The sequence below is a fragment of the Phoca vitulina genome, unplaced genomic scaffold, assembly GCF_004348235.1.
Source record: "Phoca vitulina isolate PV1807 unplaced genomic scaffold, GSC_HSeal_1.0 scaffold7, whole genome shotgun sequence".
NCBI lineage: Eukaryota > Metazoa > Chordata > Mammalia > Carnivora > Phocidae > Phoca > Phoca vitulina.
Genome location: NW_022589710.1, coordinates 48,641,167 through 48,660,180, shown reverse-complemented (window position 1 = coordinate 48,660,180; position 19,014 = coordinate 48,641,167). Strand labels below are relative to the sequence as shown.

Genomic DNA, 19,014 nt, shown 5'->3' with positions numbered 1-19,014 from the left:
TATATTTTTGAATATTCCTGCCAATTGAATCAAATCCAGCAATGTCCCAATTTCAACCAAAGGCCTCGATTTGTATACTCTCTAATATATGTCTGGGGATAGAAGCCAGAAAAGAATTTATGTGTGGTATTCTTGGAGGATTTGGAAAGCAGGGGTAGCAAGATTTAGAATGAGTAATGATAAGTATATCATAGATCTTATGGGGAACGACAAAGCATTGGAAAAGAGAAAGAGGAAGGAAGGCAGAGAAGCTGATTAAAAAACAAACAAAAAACCTGTTTCCTCTTCTTGGAAACACTCAGCACAGAGCTGGGCCAAAGTCATTGACAGAAGGACCAGATAACAAGGGCCAAAAGAAAGAGACTTTCATTCAAGATCACTATCCTCTATTATGGCCAGTTGTCTTCTCCTTACACTAGATCATCCTTCTTTTTCATGCTCTTTTCTCTAAGAGTGTCACACAAACCCTTGGAAACAACCATTTATCCAAACATTTTGCAGCAGATGAAGAAGAAAAACATAGATGATGTCATTCTGTATTTTACCTGACTTTCCAGAGGACAGACATTCTAAAAAAGGATTACTGGAAAAGTGCATGAACCTAAATTCAAACGTGGTTAAAGCTTAATTCAGTATGTCCCTTCAAGGGAAAAAAGCAGCTGTGTTCTGAAACATGAGTAATAACACCCTCTGACTTCTATTGAAATGACACCTGAGACATAACAGGAAAATCCCTCCCTCTGAAACTCAGGCTACAAATCAATCTCATCACAAAAACTGGGTAAGAGGAAGGATCTGCCCACCTATTACCAAAACAGCTTTAGATCCCAGAACAGACTGAACTATGAACTTTGACATCTAGTCCACAAGCAGAGAGGTTTGAGAAGTTCTGATTACCTGGACCCGTTTTAGTTGCCTAGCCTTCTCGAACTTTTCCACCCAAGTGCCAATAATGCCAGGGATGGAAAAAAGAAGATACATGATAAAAATTACATGTCTTTGAATTCTTAGTTTTTCTTAAAACCTAAGATTCATAAACTAAATAAGATACACACTTATTTGCATTCTTCGGCATAACATATCACTTTGGTCTCAATTCAAGTTTTTACTCCAAATCAACAATTAAAATTGACTTCAAGAAAATATGTCACTTTCACTTTGTGACTCTTCATTCCCCTGGGTGCACATTTATATACCTCAGCACTCAAGGTATTAGATTAAAGGACTCCTGCTTTGTTTTGTTTTCTTTGGTTTCTATTCAACCACTGTTCATTTAGTGGGCACTATGTATTCTTCCTCTGATGTTCTCCCCAAAATTAACTTCCTCAGTATGTTAAAGGTTTATCTTAAGAATTCAAAATTGATTTCCAAAATCCAATCTTGGCTCTTTACCTAAATATCGAACTAAAACTAGTTATACTCTTTCTATACTGTGATCAAAGTAGGGAACACATATTTGCTGACATATTTCTTCTCAATGATGGTTTTGGGGGCTCTGAATAGAAAATATTTTATCACATTTAGAAAACCTGCTGGCATCTATGTCCTGGAAAAGAGGCATTGCCATGGGACGCCTGGGTGGTCAGTCGGTTAAATGTCTCCCTTCGGCTCAGGTCATGATCCCAGGGTCCTGGGACCAAGCCCTGAATCGGGCTCCCTGCTCAGTGGGGAGCCTGCTTCTCCCTCTGCCTGCCATTCCCCCTACTTGTGCTCACTCTCTCTCTCTCTGACAAATAAATAAAATCTTTAAAAAAAAAGAGGCATTGCCTTCCTAGAATAAAGAATTCTGGAATGTGTCTAAAGATGACTTTTCATGGCTGATCAGATAATATATGTGAAATTAATTGCAAGATAAAGTGTGGATAGAGCACAGAAAGCAAGTCCAGATATCCCGATCAAATAACTCCTTCAGTTCTCTATTCTGCAAATAAGTATCTAAGCCAGAAGATGCTAAGTTCAACTTAGAATGAAACTTTTCCACCTTCATGCTTTCCGTAAATGAACTATAATTTTTTTAAGAAGCCAAACACAAATGACTACATATTATATGATTCCATTTATATGAAAAGTCCAGAAAAAGGAAGATTTATAGAGATAAAAGCAAACTGGCAGTTGTATAGGGCTAAGGGTAAGAGCAGCGATTAACTGCAAATGCACATGAGGAAAATTTGGGGGGTGGGGGTGATGGAAAAGTTCTAAAATGTGATTGTGGTGGTGTTTGGACAACTCTATACATTTAATAAAAATCACTGAATTGTAGGCTTACAGTGGATGAATCTTGTGGTATAGAAATTATATCTCAATAAAGCTGCTTGAAGAAAGAGAAAACGCCAGTCTTTAGAAAAAAAAGGATGTTTCAATTAGGCTTTTAATGATCTAAATATCATGAGAAATTTCTGGCTAATTAGAAATGTTTAAACACAGCAAAATAGGACATTGCTTAAATTAACTGAAAATGACTCCAAGACAAGCATAAAGCACTCTACTTTAGGAAGTGCTTGTTTATATCAATTTTTTACATTTCTTTTCCTTTGTTAATTTACATGGAACATTGGCCCCCCAAAAAAGTGTTTTGGGCTTTATTAGTTTGTCATTCTGATAATCAATCTCCCAAGAAAGAAGGTTAAACCAGTAGCACCTATAAAATATGATGGAATAAAGAAGCAAATGAAACATAAAAGTTGGATTATTTCCTTTTCTGACTTTGTTCCTACTGAAAGGCCCTAATGAGGAAAGAAGTAAAAAATGAAGGGGTCATACTGAGAATCATGTGTGTTAGGTGCTCAATCAGTCTAATTTCATCTTCCCAGATCCACAGGAGGAACATATCCCCAGCTTCCTTTGGGTTTTGGATGGAGTCATGTTTGAGAAAATATGGGCAGAAGTGATGTCCATCACTCCAGGCAAGGCAATAAAAACACACTGCATTATATCCAAGCTCTTTCTCTCTTCCCTATGATATGGCTGGAAGTTAGAACTCCAAGATGGTGAACCCAGGCCATGAAAGAGTCCTAGATGCCTGAATTACTTCCTTGAAGAGAGCTGGCATTGGCACTGAATTTTGCCTGAAGGAGAAATAAACCTGTCTTCTGTCGAGCCATTGAAATGTTGGCATTGTTTGTTATAGCTAATTGCCCTAATTACCCTAGTTAGTTATTTAATTATCTTAACTGATATAAGATGCTATAAGACTCAAAGTATATTTCTTCCTTTCTTCCTTTTGTCAACTAGACCTATTCTTTCCCTCCTGCCCATCCTTCCTCTTTCTCTTCTGGTTCTCTGACCTCATGACTCCAGTTAATGTTCATTTCTGAGGCAGAGGAAGAAATACGTGAGTGCTATTCAGCCTGCACTTCATGAACACTCTTCTTCAAGAACCAGAATATTTGAATGGGATAAAGTAAATATAATAGGCTGTAATTTTTCATTCAGAAGAGCCAGAACGTGTCTCAAGACTTGGGTTAAAATGTTGCATTATCACCAAGAACAACGCTTTGCCCGCCCTTTGAGAAAAAAAAACCCCACAGTGATAAATACTGGGAAAGAAATGTCAGAGTTGGCAGCCACCTCCTGGGTCATGAACTTTGCTTTTATTTTCTGAAGCTTTCAGTAGTGGAGAAGTGCATTCTGGTTGCTCTAATGTTTTTGGTCCACCCCTGAGGATTACTTCCCCCAAAACAATAAATTACCATTTCAATTCATTTTCAAGTTGTTTCCTTATCCAGGTGCCCTTTCCTCCTTTTCTGCATAAAGAGCAAATGCAAGGAAAGAAGAGAGGACCCACCCCAATTCAGAAACCACGCCCTGGGCCACACTCAGCCCGTTACCCTCACCCCAGCCCTTCATCTTGCCAACCCCAGCTCCCACCAACTCCATAGTCAGAACAGAAAATAATTCAAACAAAAAACAGCTCATAAACAGTAAACAAAATAAAGTCAGTTTTTCTTTTCTTTAAGAACAAAATGAAACTTGAGGGAAAACTTACTGGAGTTACAGTTTATCCTGATACAGTCTAGATGGGGAAAAATAAATGAAAGATGAAATTGCATCCTTCAAGGTAACAGCTGCAGACATCCAAAAACAATCAGTCCACCCTTCCGGGGACAGACACACGCAAGAAATGTGGCCATTTTATATATATACAGTATGTACAAGTTTAAGGGTGGGTGTATATGTACAGTATATTATTTAGTAAAGTTGGATACATATATATATACACACACACACATATATATACACATATGTATAAAGATATATACTGGTATACATATATATCCACAATAGACACCGAGTATGCTGCTCTTTTTTTTCAAAAACCTACTCATTTATATAAAGTATTTCAAACCTGAACTTTGAAATATTAATTTTGTTCAACTTGGAAAATTATGTAAAAATTTCTCCACCAAATGCAGATTATATTCTAGTTCCCCCTATAATGATTTTCTTAAAATTTATCTTTAAAAATAGCATCAACACAATTTTTATATTAGTTTTCCAAAGATATATTACCAATCTGACACATTGTTTATGTTTTTAAAAAATCTGTCCATGAAGTTTCTCAGTGCAGTATTTAACCCTTTCTCTTTTTCTAAAAACAAACTCCCTCCACCCTCTTCTTTGCTAGGGCCCCAGATGCTATAGAAATTTACATAGGCAGACGTGCCATTATCCCTAGAGATAAGGAAAGGGTTAATACCACCTGGTCATTTCCTGTCATAAAATGGCCACTTGCAAACAGCTAACCGCACAAACACCCATCCCAGATTTTAGAGAGGTGGGGTTGGGTGTAGGGTAAAAGGAGTTGTATGATGTTATCACAATTGATGGGGTTCTCTGCTACTGTTTCAAAGGCTCCCAGACCAACCCACTCACGAAGCCCATCTTCGTCTTCCTGCCTGAATGCTCAGACTGAATCAAGTGCCTACAGCATTCAAGGAGAAGGCGAGACAGGTATATGGGGAGGAGGTCTTGGGCACCTTTGACCTCCTACCTATTTCAGTCTGTAATTCTGCATCTTGAGGGAAGAAAATTCTTTGTTTTTACATTTTTTAATGGGAAAGAGAGGGAAGAAAGGGTGCTAATCTTCCAGTCCTGGTAACCCGACAGGGAATCCTATGCCAGAGTTCTGAGTATCTATCTTTTTATTAATATCTGTTTAGAGTCATGAACAGCGCAAAAGGTCTAGAGTCAATGATTATATTTGTAGGGGATTGGGTAGAACAGTTAAAAAAGGTCTCAGATTAGTTGTGACAAAGTTGCCCAGTTGAAACTAAATTTGACTTATCATGGTGGGAATTCCCATAAGAATTTGTTTAAAGCTGGATACTAAAAAGTAAAAGTAAGACAAGAAGAAGAAAAAAAGTTACAGGAAAAAAATACAGTTAGAAACTGAGCTCCTCTGCCTAAGGCTGACCCAGTAGTTTTGGAGGACTCCTAAAGGATAATGCCACCATTTGAATTTCCCAAAGTAAACCATTTTAAGTAAGCAAGTGAAAGAGGAACCAGTGGCAAAGGACAGGGCAGAATGAAACTATGGAAATCCAGATAGGAGAAATCTAGAACACCCAATCATTCTGAGGAAGGAGGTGGTACGCTTATTTGTTCCCCAGAAGAACATCTCTTGAGAAAAATCTGGGTTTGGTTTCGTGCGGTTAGGTTTGTCATGTGTCGTCAACCGCAACAGAAAAGTGGGAGCAAACAGCCCTGGAGCAACTGGTACGATCACCAAACAGAGGAGGCCATTCCCCTGGTGAGGACTGGGAAGGGGAAGGGCAAAGTAGGGAGGAAGGGGTGGGGCTTCAGCTACGGGTTGCACCTGCCATCAGCCAAAGCTGGAGAAATGCCCCTTCCTGATGTATTCAGGAGAGAGGGGAAACAGTTGTATGGGCATGCTTAAGAGAGAAGGGACGAGAAAGAGTGGGCCTAAAGCAACAAACCTGAGAACTGTCAACAAGAAGGCATTGTCTTCCTTCGTTTCTATGCTGTTGAGGATTTTATTTTTATTTTTATTTTTTAAAGATTTTATTTATTTATTTATTTGAGGGAGAGCACAAGAGTGGGGGAGGAGCAGAGGGAGAAGGAGAAGCAGGCTCCCCGCTGAGCAGGAAGCCCGACGCTGGGCTTGATCTCAGGACCCTGGGATCATGACCTGAGCCGAAGGTAGATGCTTAATGGACTGAGCCACCCTGGCACCCTGAGGATTTTATTTTTAGACAAGGACCTGGTCTAGAGAGAGGTGCTGGGTTCACTCAAATGGTTCCATGAACTGAATGGTGTCTCTAAACCAATGTGAGGACTTGGAGCTTTCCAGGTGGTAGACAACTGGTTAAGCCAAGAAGTGATGAATTATTTTGATATTTTACCTGAAGAATAAGTGGTTCAAGAAAAATAAATCTATCCCAGTGCCTTGCTCATAGGCTCTGAGAGGGTAGTCTTGATAGTGAGGATGTATTTTTTAACGAAAAGTGAATCCAGGGAATTGGGCTGGAAAAGCAACTTCCTTAGATCTATCTTGAATAGCAGCCAAAGTTCAAACTCTGCCTTACCCTTGGCAAGGTATCTGAGGGGTGTATGTGTGTCTGTGTATGTCTGTGTTGTTCATCCTGTTTCATTTAGATGTTTTTTTGTTTTATTTTAGTAAATGAGCAATTATTATTTTCTAGATTAATAAGCTTTGGGTTGAGAGCATGGAAGAGGTCAATGTTTCTAGGAATTGTATGTTTTCAACAATGCACACTGTAAACAGTTGTCAGCAAGCCCATGTTGCCAGAGAGAGCGAGCATCTAGAGAATTTGAATACAACTAACCAAACTGCATGACACTCCCTATGCGCCTCCACCATTGAAGAAGGCTTGCTGGTGTTCTGCTGAGGATTCAAAAGGGCCATGAATGAGATACCAATACTGACTGACTTTTCAGCTGTATGGCTCAATTCAAACCAGGCACTAGGGAAAAAAGACTCCCTCTGTGCATGTTTAAAAGTTAACCATCATGAAAGCAGTTAGAAGTCATCAAGACTGCCACATCATTGAGCCACACAGTACTGACCTGTGGAGATAACAGATAACCCACGTTGACCCAGCATTTTAGAAACCTGGGTTCTAGTCTCAGCTCCACTATCGACTTTTTATGTTAGCTCTGAAAAGTCCTACATTTCTTTATTTGTCTCACATCTGTAAAAGTAAGCATAAAAACACTTCCTTGGTTTATCTCACAAAATTACTGGCTAACTGCAATAAGGTTTTTGAATATTTAAATATACTATAACAAAATATTATATGTTTTAATTGTAAGGGATCAAAATATGATTGATCAATAGCCAATCTCTCAACTTTCAAAAACAGGCTGTGTGTTGTAGGACCCTTTTCACGCCTGCTCTTACCACACCCAGCTGTCTTCAGAGAGCAAGGCCCTTAGGAAAGCCTAGTCTCCTTGACATTTAGGAGATGGATATATTACATCAGAGAAATATATACTAGGCTTTACATCATGAGCTTATATACGTAACCAATTTGAAATAAACTGTAATATCATTTGTGCATAGTCTAGAAAGGAGACACAACTGAAATGGTGAACAAAATGATCATTGGAAGTTAGTTTTTGCAGAGAGTATGAATGCAAACCCTGCTTAGAGATGTTTTCTTCTTTAACTAAGTAAAGGGAAATATGAACTCATAATAGGAGAAAACATTCACAAAGGGGTATATTTTGGGGAGGAAAGGGAAAGAGAACCTTTAAATAAAGCATGAATGTAAAGAGTTTTGTATACATAGGCACAGGGAATTTCAGTTCGGTTTTCCATGTTAGGTTTGAAAGAAAGGTAAATAAATTCAAACCAGTCATTCTGGTGAACCATACTCTTCAGGGAAAAAAAGAAGTCATTATTGCTTCTGAAAAGTACAGTGCTCTCCAACTCCATCTTACCTAAGATATCTCAATTTCGGAGGAGCTAGACTGAGTGTATGCTAGAAGGAATCAAGAGGCAAATGCAGTCTTTTTGAGAGGCACTTCTCCCAGATTTGGGGCAAAGTTTAAAATAGAAAAATAATGTTTCTAGGAATGCACATGGGAACTCTACTAACCGCGTGTGTTCGTACACACGCATGTGTGTAAAAGAGAATCTGTCCATCTCCTTCCTCATCCCCTTTTATCTTCCCCCACTTGTATCTTCTTCTAAGATATGAGACCTACCACAATTGGCTTTCTCATTTTATAAAACAATATCTAAGAAGGAAAATCTATTTTCTGTTTAGGGACAGTATACATTTCCCCAGGATCCCATGGTGCTAATCATCCTTATATATGTGCTTCTCTCTTACTTTGAAATAGATTCAGAGTTAAAAATTGTCTACATCTTTTTCTGTGAACTATTTAGGATGTTATGTTCATTTTTTTGTTTATTTGGGTTTTTTTTTTAATTCTTTTTATTTCTTCTGCTATTTTTCAGGGAAGTAAACAATCAGCTACTGGTTGTTGGTTTTAGATCATATACACTCTTTTGTTGGTTTGTTGGAGGTGGGGAGGATGGTGTAGGGAAGGGAAGGTGGGAGGGACAGGGGTATGCCAGCCCCTGCAGGCTGCTCAGTACGCTCTGTTCTCAAGGCTGTTTGCTATGCGGGCCGCAGGCTTTGGGCCTTTGAAGGGTTGAATACCATCTTTTGATTTACCATGGCTGATGGTGGGGAGGACTGAAAACTCAAGAACACAGAGATCCAGCAAAAAGAAATACAAAACCCAAAATAACCAAACACACATATACACAAACCAAAGAAAAACCAACAGACACACTGACAACAGAAATCAAATGAGGTTGGACAAGAACAAGGGCATAGTGTCGTAAAAGCTGCAAATTGGAAGGAAAAAAAAGACATAAGTAAAGCCACTGCTCAAAACAGTCCTCTGTGTCCTAGAGATTTTTAGGATCGTAGTGTAGGCATTTTCCAAGTGCAACCAGTCAACCTGACATTAGGTAAGACTGGTATGGATTCCAAACTCCACCTCCCCACTAGGCCATTTAAGGTTTTATATGGTCTTGTATCTGGTACGTTTGTCCATCATGTCTTCCCCATGCCTCTGACAAGCCATTCCACTGGAATCTTTGTAAAGGAGTTCTGTATCCAAACATATGCTATATACCCAAACAAATCCATGGCTTAGAAAGCTTGGACTCAGCCATACCACTCATCCTGTTGACAGAGGGCACTGACTTTCTACTGAGTAGAAATGAGGTTGGTTTCTTTCCTTCCAGAAATCAAGAGGTTCCCATCCTCCATAGAAGATCAATTAGAATCCAGTCAAGAAGGTCAGTAGCAGGAGCAAATGTGAGGCCATCATGAGGGGAGTTTACAAAGTATCTATTACAGATAATTACAGTGGAAGAACAGATCCTCTCCCAATAAAGCTGTAAATTTGAAATTGTCGTAATTTTTCAATACTAAGGAAAAATTCATATGTATTACATGAGGAGGACAGAGGAATTGGTGAGTAACAGTGTGAAACGACAATCTTGATAAAAGGGGCTGCTAGACGATGGGGAAGAATGTCAGGAAGGAAGAAGGGGATACATATCAGGGGCCACATTCTCCTTCCACGTGTCAGAGACTCTATAAACTTACAAAATTATTTCTCCAATGGGACAACAGAAACAATCTGACTTGTCCTCCCACTAGGAGAAAGTACAAAGAAATACCAGTGCCACCAGAATTCCCCATTTGTGGGGAAATAAACAAAGCAGTTCTCATCCTACTCACAAAGCTTAGTTCTCTCCAACCCCAGCCTCCCATTTTGCCTCCATTTGCTGTCTTATCTCTGCCCTCAGCTTTGACTGTTTTGAGTGGTGACCAAGCAGTTGGACTTAATGGCAATGTGACTGATCAAAAGATGGACCAAAGTAGCGTGTTTTACACAAAGCTAAACGGTTCCAAAAAACCAAGAAAGGAAACTTAAAAAATAAATAATCTAGGAAAAACAAAAACAAAAACAAAAACAAAAAAACCACCACTGTCAGAAACCAGAAATTGACATCAAAACCTCATGCAGAAACAAGGAGAAGGTGTTTGTTGCTGTTGGGTTTTATCCTTGGTCTATTAAACAAGAGGTGAGCAGCTAACTTTTAAGAAACAAACAAAGAATTCAATCAAACCAATGAAAATCAGAAAAGAAAGGGAAGACAAGCCCAAACAAAGTGGCAGAGGGTACTTCATACGATACCTAAGTTAACCATGAGCTTGACACGCCCCCCATCCAGCTCCAAGCGCAGGGTGTCCGCAGAGTCCCTAGATGTAGTAGCCACCAGCAGTCCATAAGCTCGCTGGGACATGAAGCGGAAGGACACATCCTCTGCCTCAGTGTGCATGACCATGGGCATGATGATCTTCATGTACATGCTGCCATCGTAGCTCAAGATGGATGCCTCTGCAAAGAAGAATGGAAGGGATTGTCAGGATGAAGGATATCAGAGTTTCCCTTTGCTTCCAGGGTAAGGACAGTAGGGTAGAGAGGGCGCGAAATTTGTAGCCAGGTGACTGATGTTGGATAGACCTCCAGTGTCACCACTTTTAAGCTATATGACCTTGGGAAGACCACTTAAACGCTGAGGTTCTATTTCCTTATTTGCCTTTAAAAGGCATACAGTGGCACAGGTCCCTGCCCTCCCATGCTCACAGACTTATCAAGTGTACCAAATGAAATAATAGATGTGAAGATGTTTTACAAACGTGAAAATGCTCCCCACACATAGTAGTGATTTAATTTCATGTGCTATAGACAAAACAAAAATGCATTAAACAAAACTTAGACTCCTGAAAGTATTTCATGAAGGACAAGAGGAGGGTGCCTGGGTGGCTCAGTTGGTTGGGTGACTGCCTTCAGCTCAGGTCATGATTCTGGAGTCCCGGAATCGAGTCCCACATTGGGCTCCCTGCTCAGCGGGTAGTCTGCTTCTCCCTCTGACCCTCCCCGCTCTCATGCTCTCTCTCTCTCTCATTCTCTCTCAAATAAATAAATAAAATCTTTAAAAAAAAAAAAAAAAGAACAGGAGGAAAGCAGCAATTTATAACCACCAAAGCAAACAGACATTTGCCAGAGCTTCTAGGAGGAAAGAGTAGCAGCCCAGCCTGGTCCCAAAACAGCCCTAGTGCCCAGGCACTGTATGAGTTTGCTTGACTCATTCAAAGAGGATCTACAGAACCAGAGCTAGAACCACCACCACAAAAAGATAATGACACCCCGAGAACCAGTAATTCTACTTTCATTCAAATAGCCCTTGTCTGAGGAAGGAAGAAACTCGCTTTTGTTTGATGCCTGCTCTAGCCCACGCACTTCGGCTAGGAGCACCCCTACTCCACTCCATTATGTTAACTCTCTTAGAGGCAGATGTTAACATCTCAAAGTCAGACAGCCTGGATTTTAAGCCAGTATGTCCAGTACAAATCCAGGGCCTGTTTGCAACACCATGCTGCTCAAAATGTGAATTTGTTCAACTGTTCATTTAGCAAATATTTTTAGAGAACACCAAGAAGAGAGTATCACTCAGATTCCTATGAAGCCAACCTGCCACTGGGCTCAGTATCTGGCACTAAGTAGGCCCTCCTTAAGTATCTGCTGTTACCAAGTAGTTGCTACCTACCTACATGGACTATGGAGGGTTTAAAAGTGAAAGAGAAAAGGACCTTACTCTGAAGGGAGACATGGCATGTGCAAGTAACTGTACTAGAATATAAAAATGGTTAAATGACCCAGGAAATATATATCAGTAAAACCAGGGGCACTTAGGAGAGAGAGACTGTGGCAGGTGAGTAGAGAAGTGGGGGTAGAGTTTGACATGCTCTTAGTTTGTAATGAAAGAGGTGATGGCATCAGATTTGTCAGTAGATAAAATAACATCTCTATACACATAAAGGAAAAAAAGAAGGGGAATGTTCAGACAAAAACAAGCTATTCAATTTAACAGAAGCCATCTAGCATATTTTGAGAAGTAGTTATATAACAGTTATTTGAGATTACAATAAAATCAATGGACTTGGATAGATACTGGGAAGTAAGTGAATGGTTTTAGATCATGAAATACCATGATGCATTCATTTCTGATATTGTGTACCAGGCACTCTTTTAGGTGTTGTGAATATAACAGTGAACAAAAGAGACAAACATCTTCTGCCCTCATGTATAAAAGAAAACCGAATGGGAAGAGACCAGGCCAACAACATGGAAGGTATCAGGATAGTCTATGTCATCATCATATCACCACCCTATTTACACAACACACAAAAGGTCCATGAAAAGCAATATAAATATACCTGCTCATTCCTGAGAAGCAACCATCACCTGGGTAATACCCAAGACATGCTAATAGCCGTACATTACCATCTGCAAACTCTAAAAAGATCACAAATAAAGGTGTAACAGTTGCAGACACTATCACAATAAAAGATATATTATGAAGATGTATTCTTAAATGGGAAACATAATCTAAATTTAACACATGCTCCAGATGTGAAAGAAACTATTTTATCTTCTGCAAGACCAGAATCAAAGAAGATCAAAAATGATAGTTAAAATTTATTGGGCACTTCCTGTTTGCCTGGTGCTTTCTAGAACTTCACATGCATCAAGACATTTAATGCTTACAAGAACACCGCAAGGAAGAAAATATCAGTATTAGCTATTATAGATACCAGGTCACGCAGCTAACAAGTGGTAGAGCTGGGAGTTAGACACTTCAGTTTGATTCTTATGCTATGTCCTTAACCATTCTGCCAAATTGTCAGAGGGCCATGCCAGGAGCACACCCATGTTTCTAAGCACTGAAATCATATCTATAATGCTTCATTCATGGAGTGTGGTGTTCTTATGTATATGTGTGTGTGTGTGTGTGTGTGTGTGTCATACACACATTATTATTTAAAGCTGTACATTATTTATGGACATATAAAATTATATAAATATAAATACATACATTTCTAAATATGTTGTATATGAATACGCACAATGCTTTTTGTTTGTGCAGTTATGAACACTATTAATCATTATTACTATGTGCCCTCTACTATACACACCCACACATATGTACACTCCTTTTTAAAAGAGATTATTCAGTGAGCCATGAAGTGGTTGTTTTGATGTATTCAACTTAAATACAATCCAAAAGTAATGGTCACTTTTATCCCTCTGGATATGCCTAGTCCCTAGATGTATAAGAACATATGTATAAGTAAATGCATCTTTATGTCAATATTGGTACTATCAGAGAAAATTCCATATGAGTATGTAGTTAAACAGCTAGTGGTACAAAAAAGCGTGTATCTCAATGTGTACTTTTGTGTGAATCTCCGTGAGTGTGTTCTACGATCAACCTAATATTCTTAAGGGGAGTGTGATGAAGCAGAAAATTTAATACAGGAATCAGCTGAGAAAAAAATCCATTCCAGGATTCTTATTAATTTGCTTAAAAATTTTCAAACACAAGGAGCACCATGAATACAGTAATACTTTGAAGGAGAAAATGAGTCTGAATAAGGAAAGTTATTCAATCTGAAACATGTTGGACTACTGAGTTTTGAAAGACCACATCACGGGATGCCCACATAATGGTACTTACACAGTTCCCCTATTTTGTTCCTCTTTCCTTATTTACTATCTCCTTTCATCTTAAATGAATATTTCCCGGTATACTAATTCCATTCCTTTAATGATTCTTTACTATGTTTTTGAGCTACTTTCTTAGTGATTGCTCTAGGTCTTACAATATACATCTTATCAAAATATATTTCAACTTTATACTCACTTAATTCCCATAAGATACAGAAACTTTACTCTTACATAGCTCTCTTCCCTTCCTCCTTATTTTGTTATTCTTATCCACATTATGTCTATATATGTTACAAACTCAACAAAACTTTGTTATAATGATTGCTTTTTAAAAACATATGTCTTCTGGGGGCACCTGGGTGACCCAGGTGGTTTAAGCATCTAACTCTTGATTTCAGCTCAGGTCATGATCTCAGGGTCGTGAAATCCAGCCTGCATCAGGCTCCACACTCAATAGGGAGTCTGCTTGAGATTCTCTCTCTCCCTCTTCTCCTCCCACTCTCTCTCTCTCAAAAATAAATAATTAAATCTTTAAAGAAAAAACTAAAAAAAAAATGTCTTCTTAAGAAGCAAAGAGAAGGGGCGCCTGGGTGGCTCATTTGTTAAGCGTCTGCCTTCGGCTCAGGTCATGGTCCCAAGGTCCTGGGGTCGAGCTCCGCATCGGGCTCCCTGCTCCATGGGGAGTTTGCTTCTCACTCTCCCACTCCCCCTGCTTGTGTTCCCTCTCTCGCTCTGTCTCTCTCTGTCAAATAAATAAATAAAATCTTAAAAAAAAAAAAAAGCAAAGAGAAGAAAGGAGAGCTCAAATATATTTATAGAGTTGTTTTTTTTTTTTTTTAATTAAGCTTATTATTTACCATTTCTGTCTCTCTTCATTTCTTCTTGCAGATTCAAGTTACCATCTGGTGTCATTTCCTTTCTCCAATACAACTTCATTCATTTGTGGTTTATTGTCAAATATATCACAATTCTATACGTTATAGGTCCAACAATACAATTTTATAGATATTGTTTTATGCAATTGTGTTTTAAATCAGCTAAGAGAAAAAAGAAAAAGAAATGGGTAATTATGTTGTCTGTTATCATTACCTACATAATTACCTTTACTGGAGCACATTGTTTTTTCACGTAGATTCAAATTACTATCTGTTGTCACTTCCTTTCAGCATGAAGAATAAAAGCAGTGAGTACTTCTTATAAGGCAGGTATCCTAGCCGTGAACTCTCTGTTTGAGTTTACCTGGGAATGTCTTTATTTCACCCTCACTTTTAAAAGACAGCTCTGTCAGATACAGGGATCGTGGCTGCCACTCTTTGTCTTTGAATGTTGTCTTGCTGCCCCTGGCCTCCACTGTTCTGAAGAGATATCAACTGTTAATCTCACAGCAGCACCCTTGTATATGACAAGTCATTTTCCTCTTGCTGCTTTCAAGATTTCTTCTTTATCTTTGGCTTCCAACAGTTTTATTTAGATGGGTCTGGATGTATATCTCTTTGAATTTATCCTACTTAGAGTTCATTCAGCTTCTCTGCTGTGTAGATTCATGTTTTCATTAAATTTGGGGAATTTTCAGTCATTAATTCTTTGAATATTTTTTCTGTCTCCTTCTCTCTCCTTTCTTCCCAGTACTCCCATCTGACATACCTTGAACACTTAAAGGTGCCACACATTTCTCGGGCACTCGGTTCATTTACCTTCATTCATTTTCTTTCTTCTATTCAGACGGTAAATAATCTCTTTCGATCTATCTTCCAGTCTGCCGATTCTTCTGCTGACTCAAATCTATTGAGCTGCTTTAGTGAATTTTTTGTTTGGGTTCCTGCATTTCTCAACTCCAAATTTATGTATTATGTATACAGTATCTCCAAATGGATATTTTGAAGTTGAAAATAATATTATATAATGTGTATCTCTTTATTAATACTCACTCTTTAATGATTATCTTATTTTCCTTTTCTTTAAGTGTACTTTCCTTAATCCTTTCAGCATATTTAACATAACAGCTTCCCTGGAGTCTGTCTGCTAAGTCCAACATCTGGAACCCCTCAAAGGCAGTTTCAATTGCCAGCACATATTCCTGCATGGGAGTCACACCTTCCCATTTCTATGCATGTTTCACAATTTTTTGCTGAAAACTGGACATTCTTGGTAATAGATTGTAGCAAGTATGGGTACTGCTCCCCACTCCCCCACTTGCCACCACCAGGACTAGTTCTTACTCTCTGTTCATTTGTTTGTTTAATGCCTTGGCTAAATGAATTTTGTGATTTACACTTTCCAGGCAGTGTGATGGCTCTGATTTCCCTGCTCAGATATTTCCCCCTGTTTTTATCTTTTAGCCTGCCTTCCTAGGAGTTGTTCCTGGGTCAGTAAAAGCCACTTATTGGTTAAGTCCCTATAGTCAGTTAATTTTTATCCTTTCTCTGTTAGATGTGTGTGAATTGGAGACTTCTTTTGCAGTTCAGAGAGTGTAAGATTTTGCCTCATGTTCAGATAGGGACTAGTACTTAGAAGTTGCCCCTTCTGTCAAATTAGTTATGTGACTGCACTGTTTTGGCTCTCACATTTTTCTCCCTTCCATCTATAATCTCCCTTTTCCTTTTACTCAGTTAATTTGTTTTAAATTTTTCCTTTGAATTCTTGTAGTGCTAAGAGTTCTTAAGTTATTCTACACTGCAAATGAGCTACAGAATATAACTCATGGGAAATTCTTCTGTCCTTTATTTTCTTCTAGATCAAATTCTTAGATTTTCTAAGCTACATCACTTCCTTTATTTTTATTTTACTTTATGTCTTCTGCTGTTTTGTATTTGCATTGTCATGGCATTGACTTTCCTGCTCATACTCAGGTGACCCTGTCCACAGTTTCTAATTGTTCAGAGGTTCAGGCACTTGACTTCCAGATCCATCCACATTTGAAAGGCTTCATATTTTTAGTTCTACATAGTTATTTTTTGTAGCTTTAGAGATGGTAAAATATGGGAATGAAATGAGGGGAGAGATGAAGAGCTGAGGCAAGGCTGTGTGTAACCTTCATTTAGCTGCCAAGACTGTGTTCTCATTTCTGAAGCTTTGTTAAGTGCCTGGAGCAGAAGTCACCCCACCTGGTTACAGAGTGTGTCCCAAGGCAATGGAAGGGGATGCATTAGAACTTCTGATCCATTTAGCCCTCATGACTTATCTTTTTATTCTCAGTCCCACTGTCTGTTCCTATTACATGTGTTTCCTCCCCACACACACACACACACTCTGCCATTTCCACTACTCTTCACTCAAAAGTGGGACCAGATAAGAACACCTACTCAGTCTATTTCTTTTCCCTCTATAAAGTTATTGTGGATGATTTTCAATATTTTTATCAACTAGACAGTACCATACCTGAGGAGCACAGGCCAGGTTGGCAGCCTCATCCTGCTTGGCAATTCCTCTTAGCTTTGCTTCCAAATCATTTATCTTTATCCTATTTTTTGAGATTTATGACACTGAGTTATACCTCTTTCCTTACTTGAGGCTAATGATTATTTAACTGGTATACTCTTTTTTGTTTAACTTGAAAAAGGGTATTTCTGGCAGGCAACTTTTCCCTACCATCCTCCTACTGATACTTTCATGGCCAACCTTGTACGCAAAGTACCATTAAATAATCACTCCCTTCATCCTCTTCTCTTTTTGTACCTTCAAGACATCCTCCTGCTCATTCATGCATCTATTGGCCTTACACACTCCTTAAGTGTGTTTTATTCTGACAAAAAACTCCCAAATACACAGATTGCTTCCTCTCCACCCAAACTGGGCTGATCTTAAACAGTGTGCAAATTTATACAGGAATGCCTGCCAGGTTCTAATTCTGTATTTTGCAGCAGCAGGAACAACATAAATCTCTAGCTCCAAGCAGACCCAACAGTAGCCAACAGTTCTGGGGAATCAACAAAATTGATATAGGGCAGTATCCTCCCTCTTGTGGACAAGGCTGAAAAAACTAACGTCTCACATTCTCAAAATGCTGTCAATACATATAGTCATATGGGCTTCTCTTCCCCCAAACAACTAGAGCACTGTAAAGCTATGACAAAAATTTTGATGGACATTTCTCACTTTAAGAAAAGCAGGTATGTACATGTGCATATTTTTTAGTATTAGGAAGGAAGGACGGGAGGGAGGGAGGGAGGAAGGAAGGGTAACAGGGGATACAAAAACTCTGGTTTATTATAAGATGTATAATGTTTTAAAGAAAAAGTTCATTCAACAAAAGAATTCATTCAGCTTTTCTTAAATAGCAAATTTTCCTACTGAATTCAAAATGTAACTTAATTTATAAAAATTAAACATAACACAATTCATCAGGATAAATCTAGCCACTGCCTGCAAAAATATCTGCTCATTCATTCAATGCTTGATATCTAATATGTACCAAACACTGAGCTGGGGGAGTAACAAGGCTTCTTTTTTTTTTTTTTTTTTCAAGATTTTATTTATTTATTTGACAGAGAGAGACACGGCGAGAGAGGGAACACACACACGGGGAGCGGGAGAGGGAGAAGCAGGCTTCCCGTTGAGCAGGGAGCCCGATGTGGGGCTCAATCCCAGGACCCTGGGATCATGACCTGAGCCGAAGGCAGACACTTAACGGCTGAGCCACTCAGGTGCCCCACAAGGCTTCTGTCTCTAATGAGCTTATAATAAGTTGGAATTGTAGACACAAACAGGTAAATTATTATACTAAAGAATGACCAAAGTGCTGTGGGAACTCAGCTCAGGTGTCTACGTGTTTGCCTAGAGTTTTTAGGGAGGAGGGGTATAACTTGTTTCAAGAATGAGACAGAATGAACAACAAAGGCATTCTAGCTGGGGGAACAGCATATGTACAGGGGCAAAGTTGACACGGGCTTCACAGCATCTGATTAATGGTCATGGGGAGTTCAATGTGCCTGATGTAGAACAAGATTTCTCAACTGTGACAATACTGACACTTTGAACCAGATAACTTGAAGTTGTGGGAGGTGACTTGTACATTGTAAGATGTTTAGAAGTAGCCCTGGTGTCCACCAACTAGATGCCATTAGCATTCCCTTTAGTCATGACAACCAAAAATGTCTCCAGACATTGTCAAATGCCTCTTGGGTTATAAAAATCACCCCAGTTGAGAACCATATAGTGGTTCCATATGGGCTCAAGTATTTGGATTGGAGTGGTAAAGTTAAGACTAAAGAGATATGTAGAGGGTCCATTATAAGAGACTGAATAATTACAGTTAGGGGGTTTTGATATTGGTCAATATAGAGGGGTTTTAGGCAGGAAGTGACATGATCAGACTTACTTTTCAGGCTAACTCGGATGGTACAGGGAAGACAGAATGGTGTGGTGAGAGACCAGATGCAATCTTATCCAATTTTCTTCCAGACACTATTGCTATTGCTCTCTTTTTTA

At 39.0% G+C, this 19,014-nt stretch overlaps 1 protein-coding gene across 30 annotated transcripts in view; it reads right to left on the bottom strand.

Moving 5' to 3' along the window:
• NRXN3 (neurexin 3) overlaps positions 1-19,014 on the bottom strand; it is a 1,527,623-nt gene that overhangs the window by 929,565 nt on the left and 579,044 nt on the right. For 26 of the 30 annotated variants that reach the window (XM_032406089.1, XM_032406055.1, XM_032406063.1 and 23 more), the window contains 2 exons: positions 10,210-10,413; positions 3,986-4,012 (listed from right to left, as the gene is read on the bottom strand). In XM_032406089.1, coding sequence (XP_032261980.1) covers positions 3,986-4,012; positions 10,210-10,413 — 231 coding nt within the window. The remainder of the gene's footprint in view (positions 1-3,985; positions 4,013-10,209; positions 10,414-19,014) is intronic. The other 4 variants (XM_032406090.1, XM_032406067.1, XM_032406083.1 and 1 more) reach the window with 1 other exon arrangement.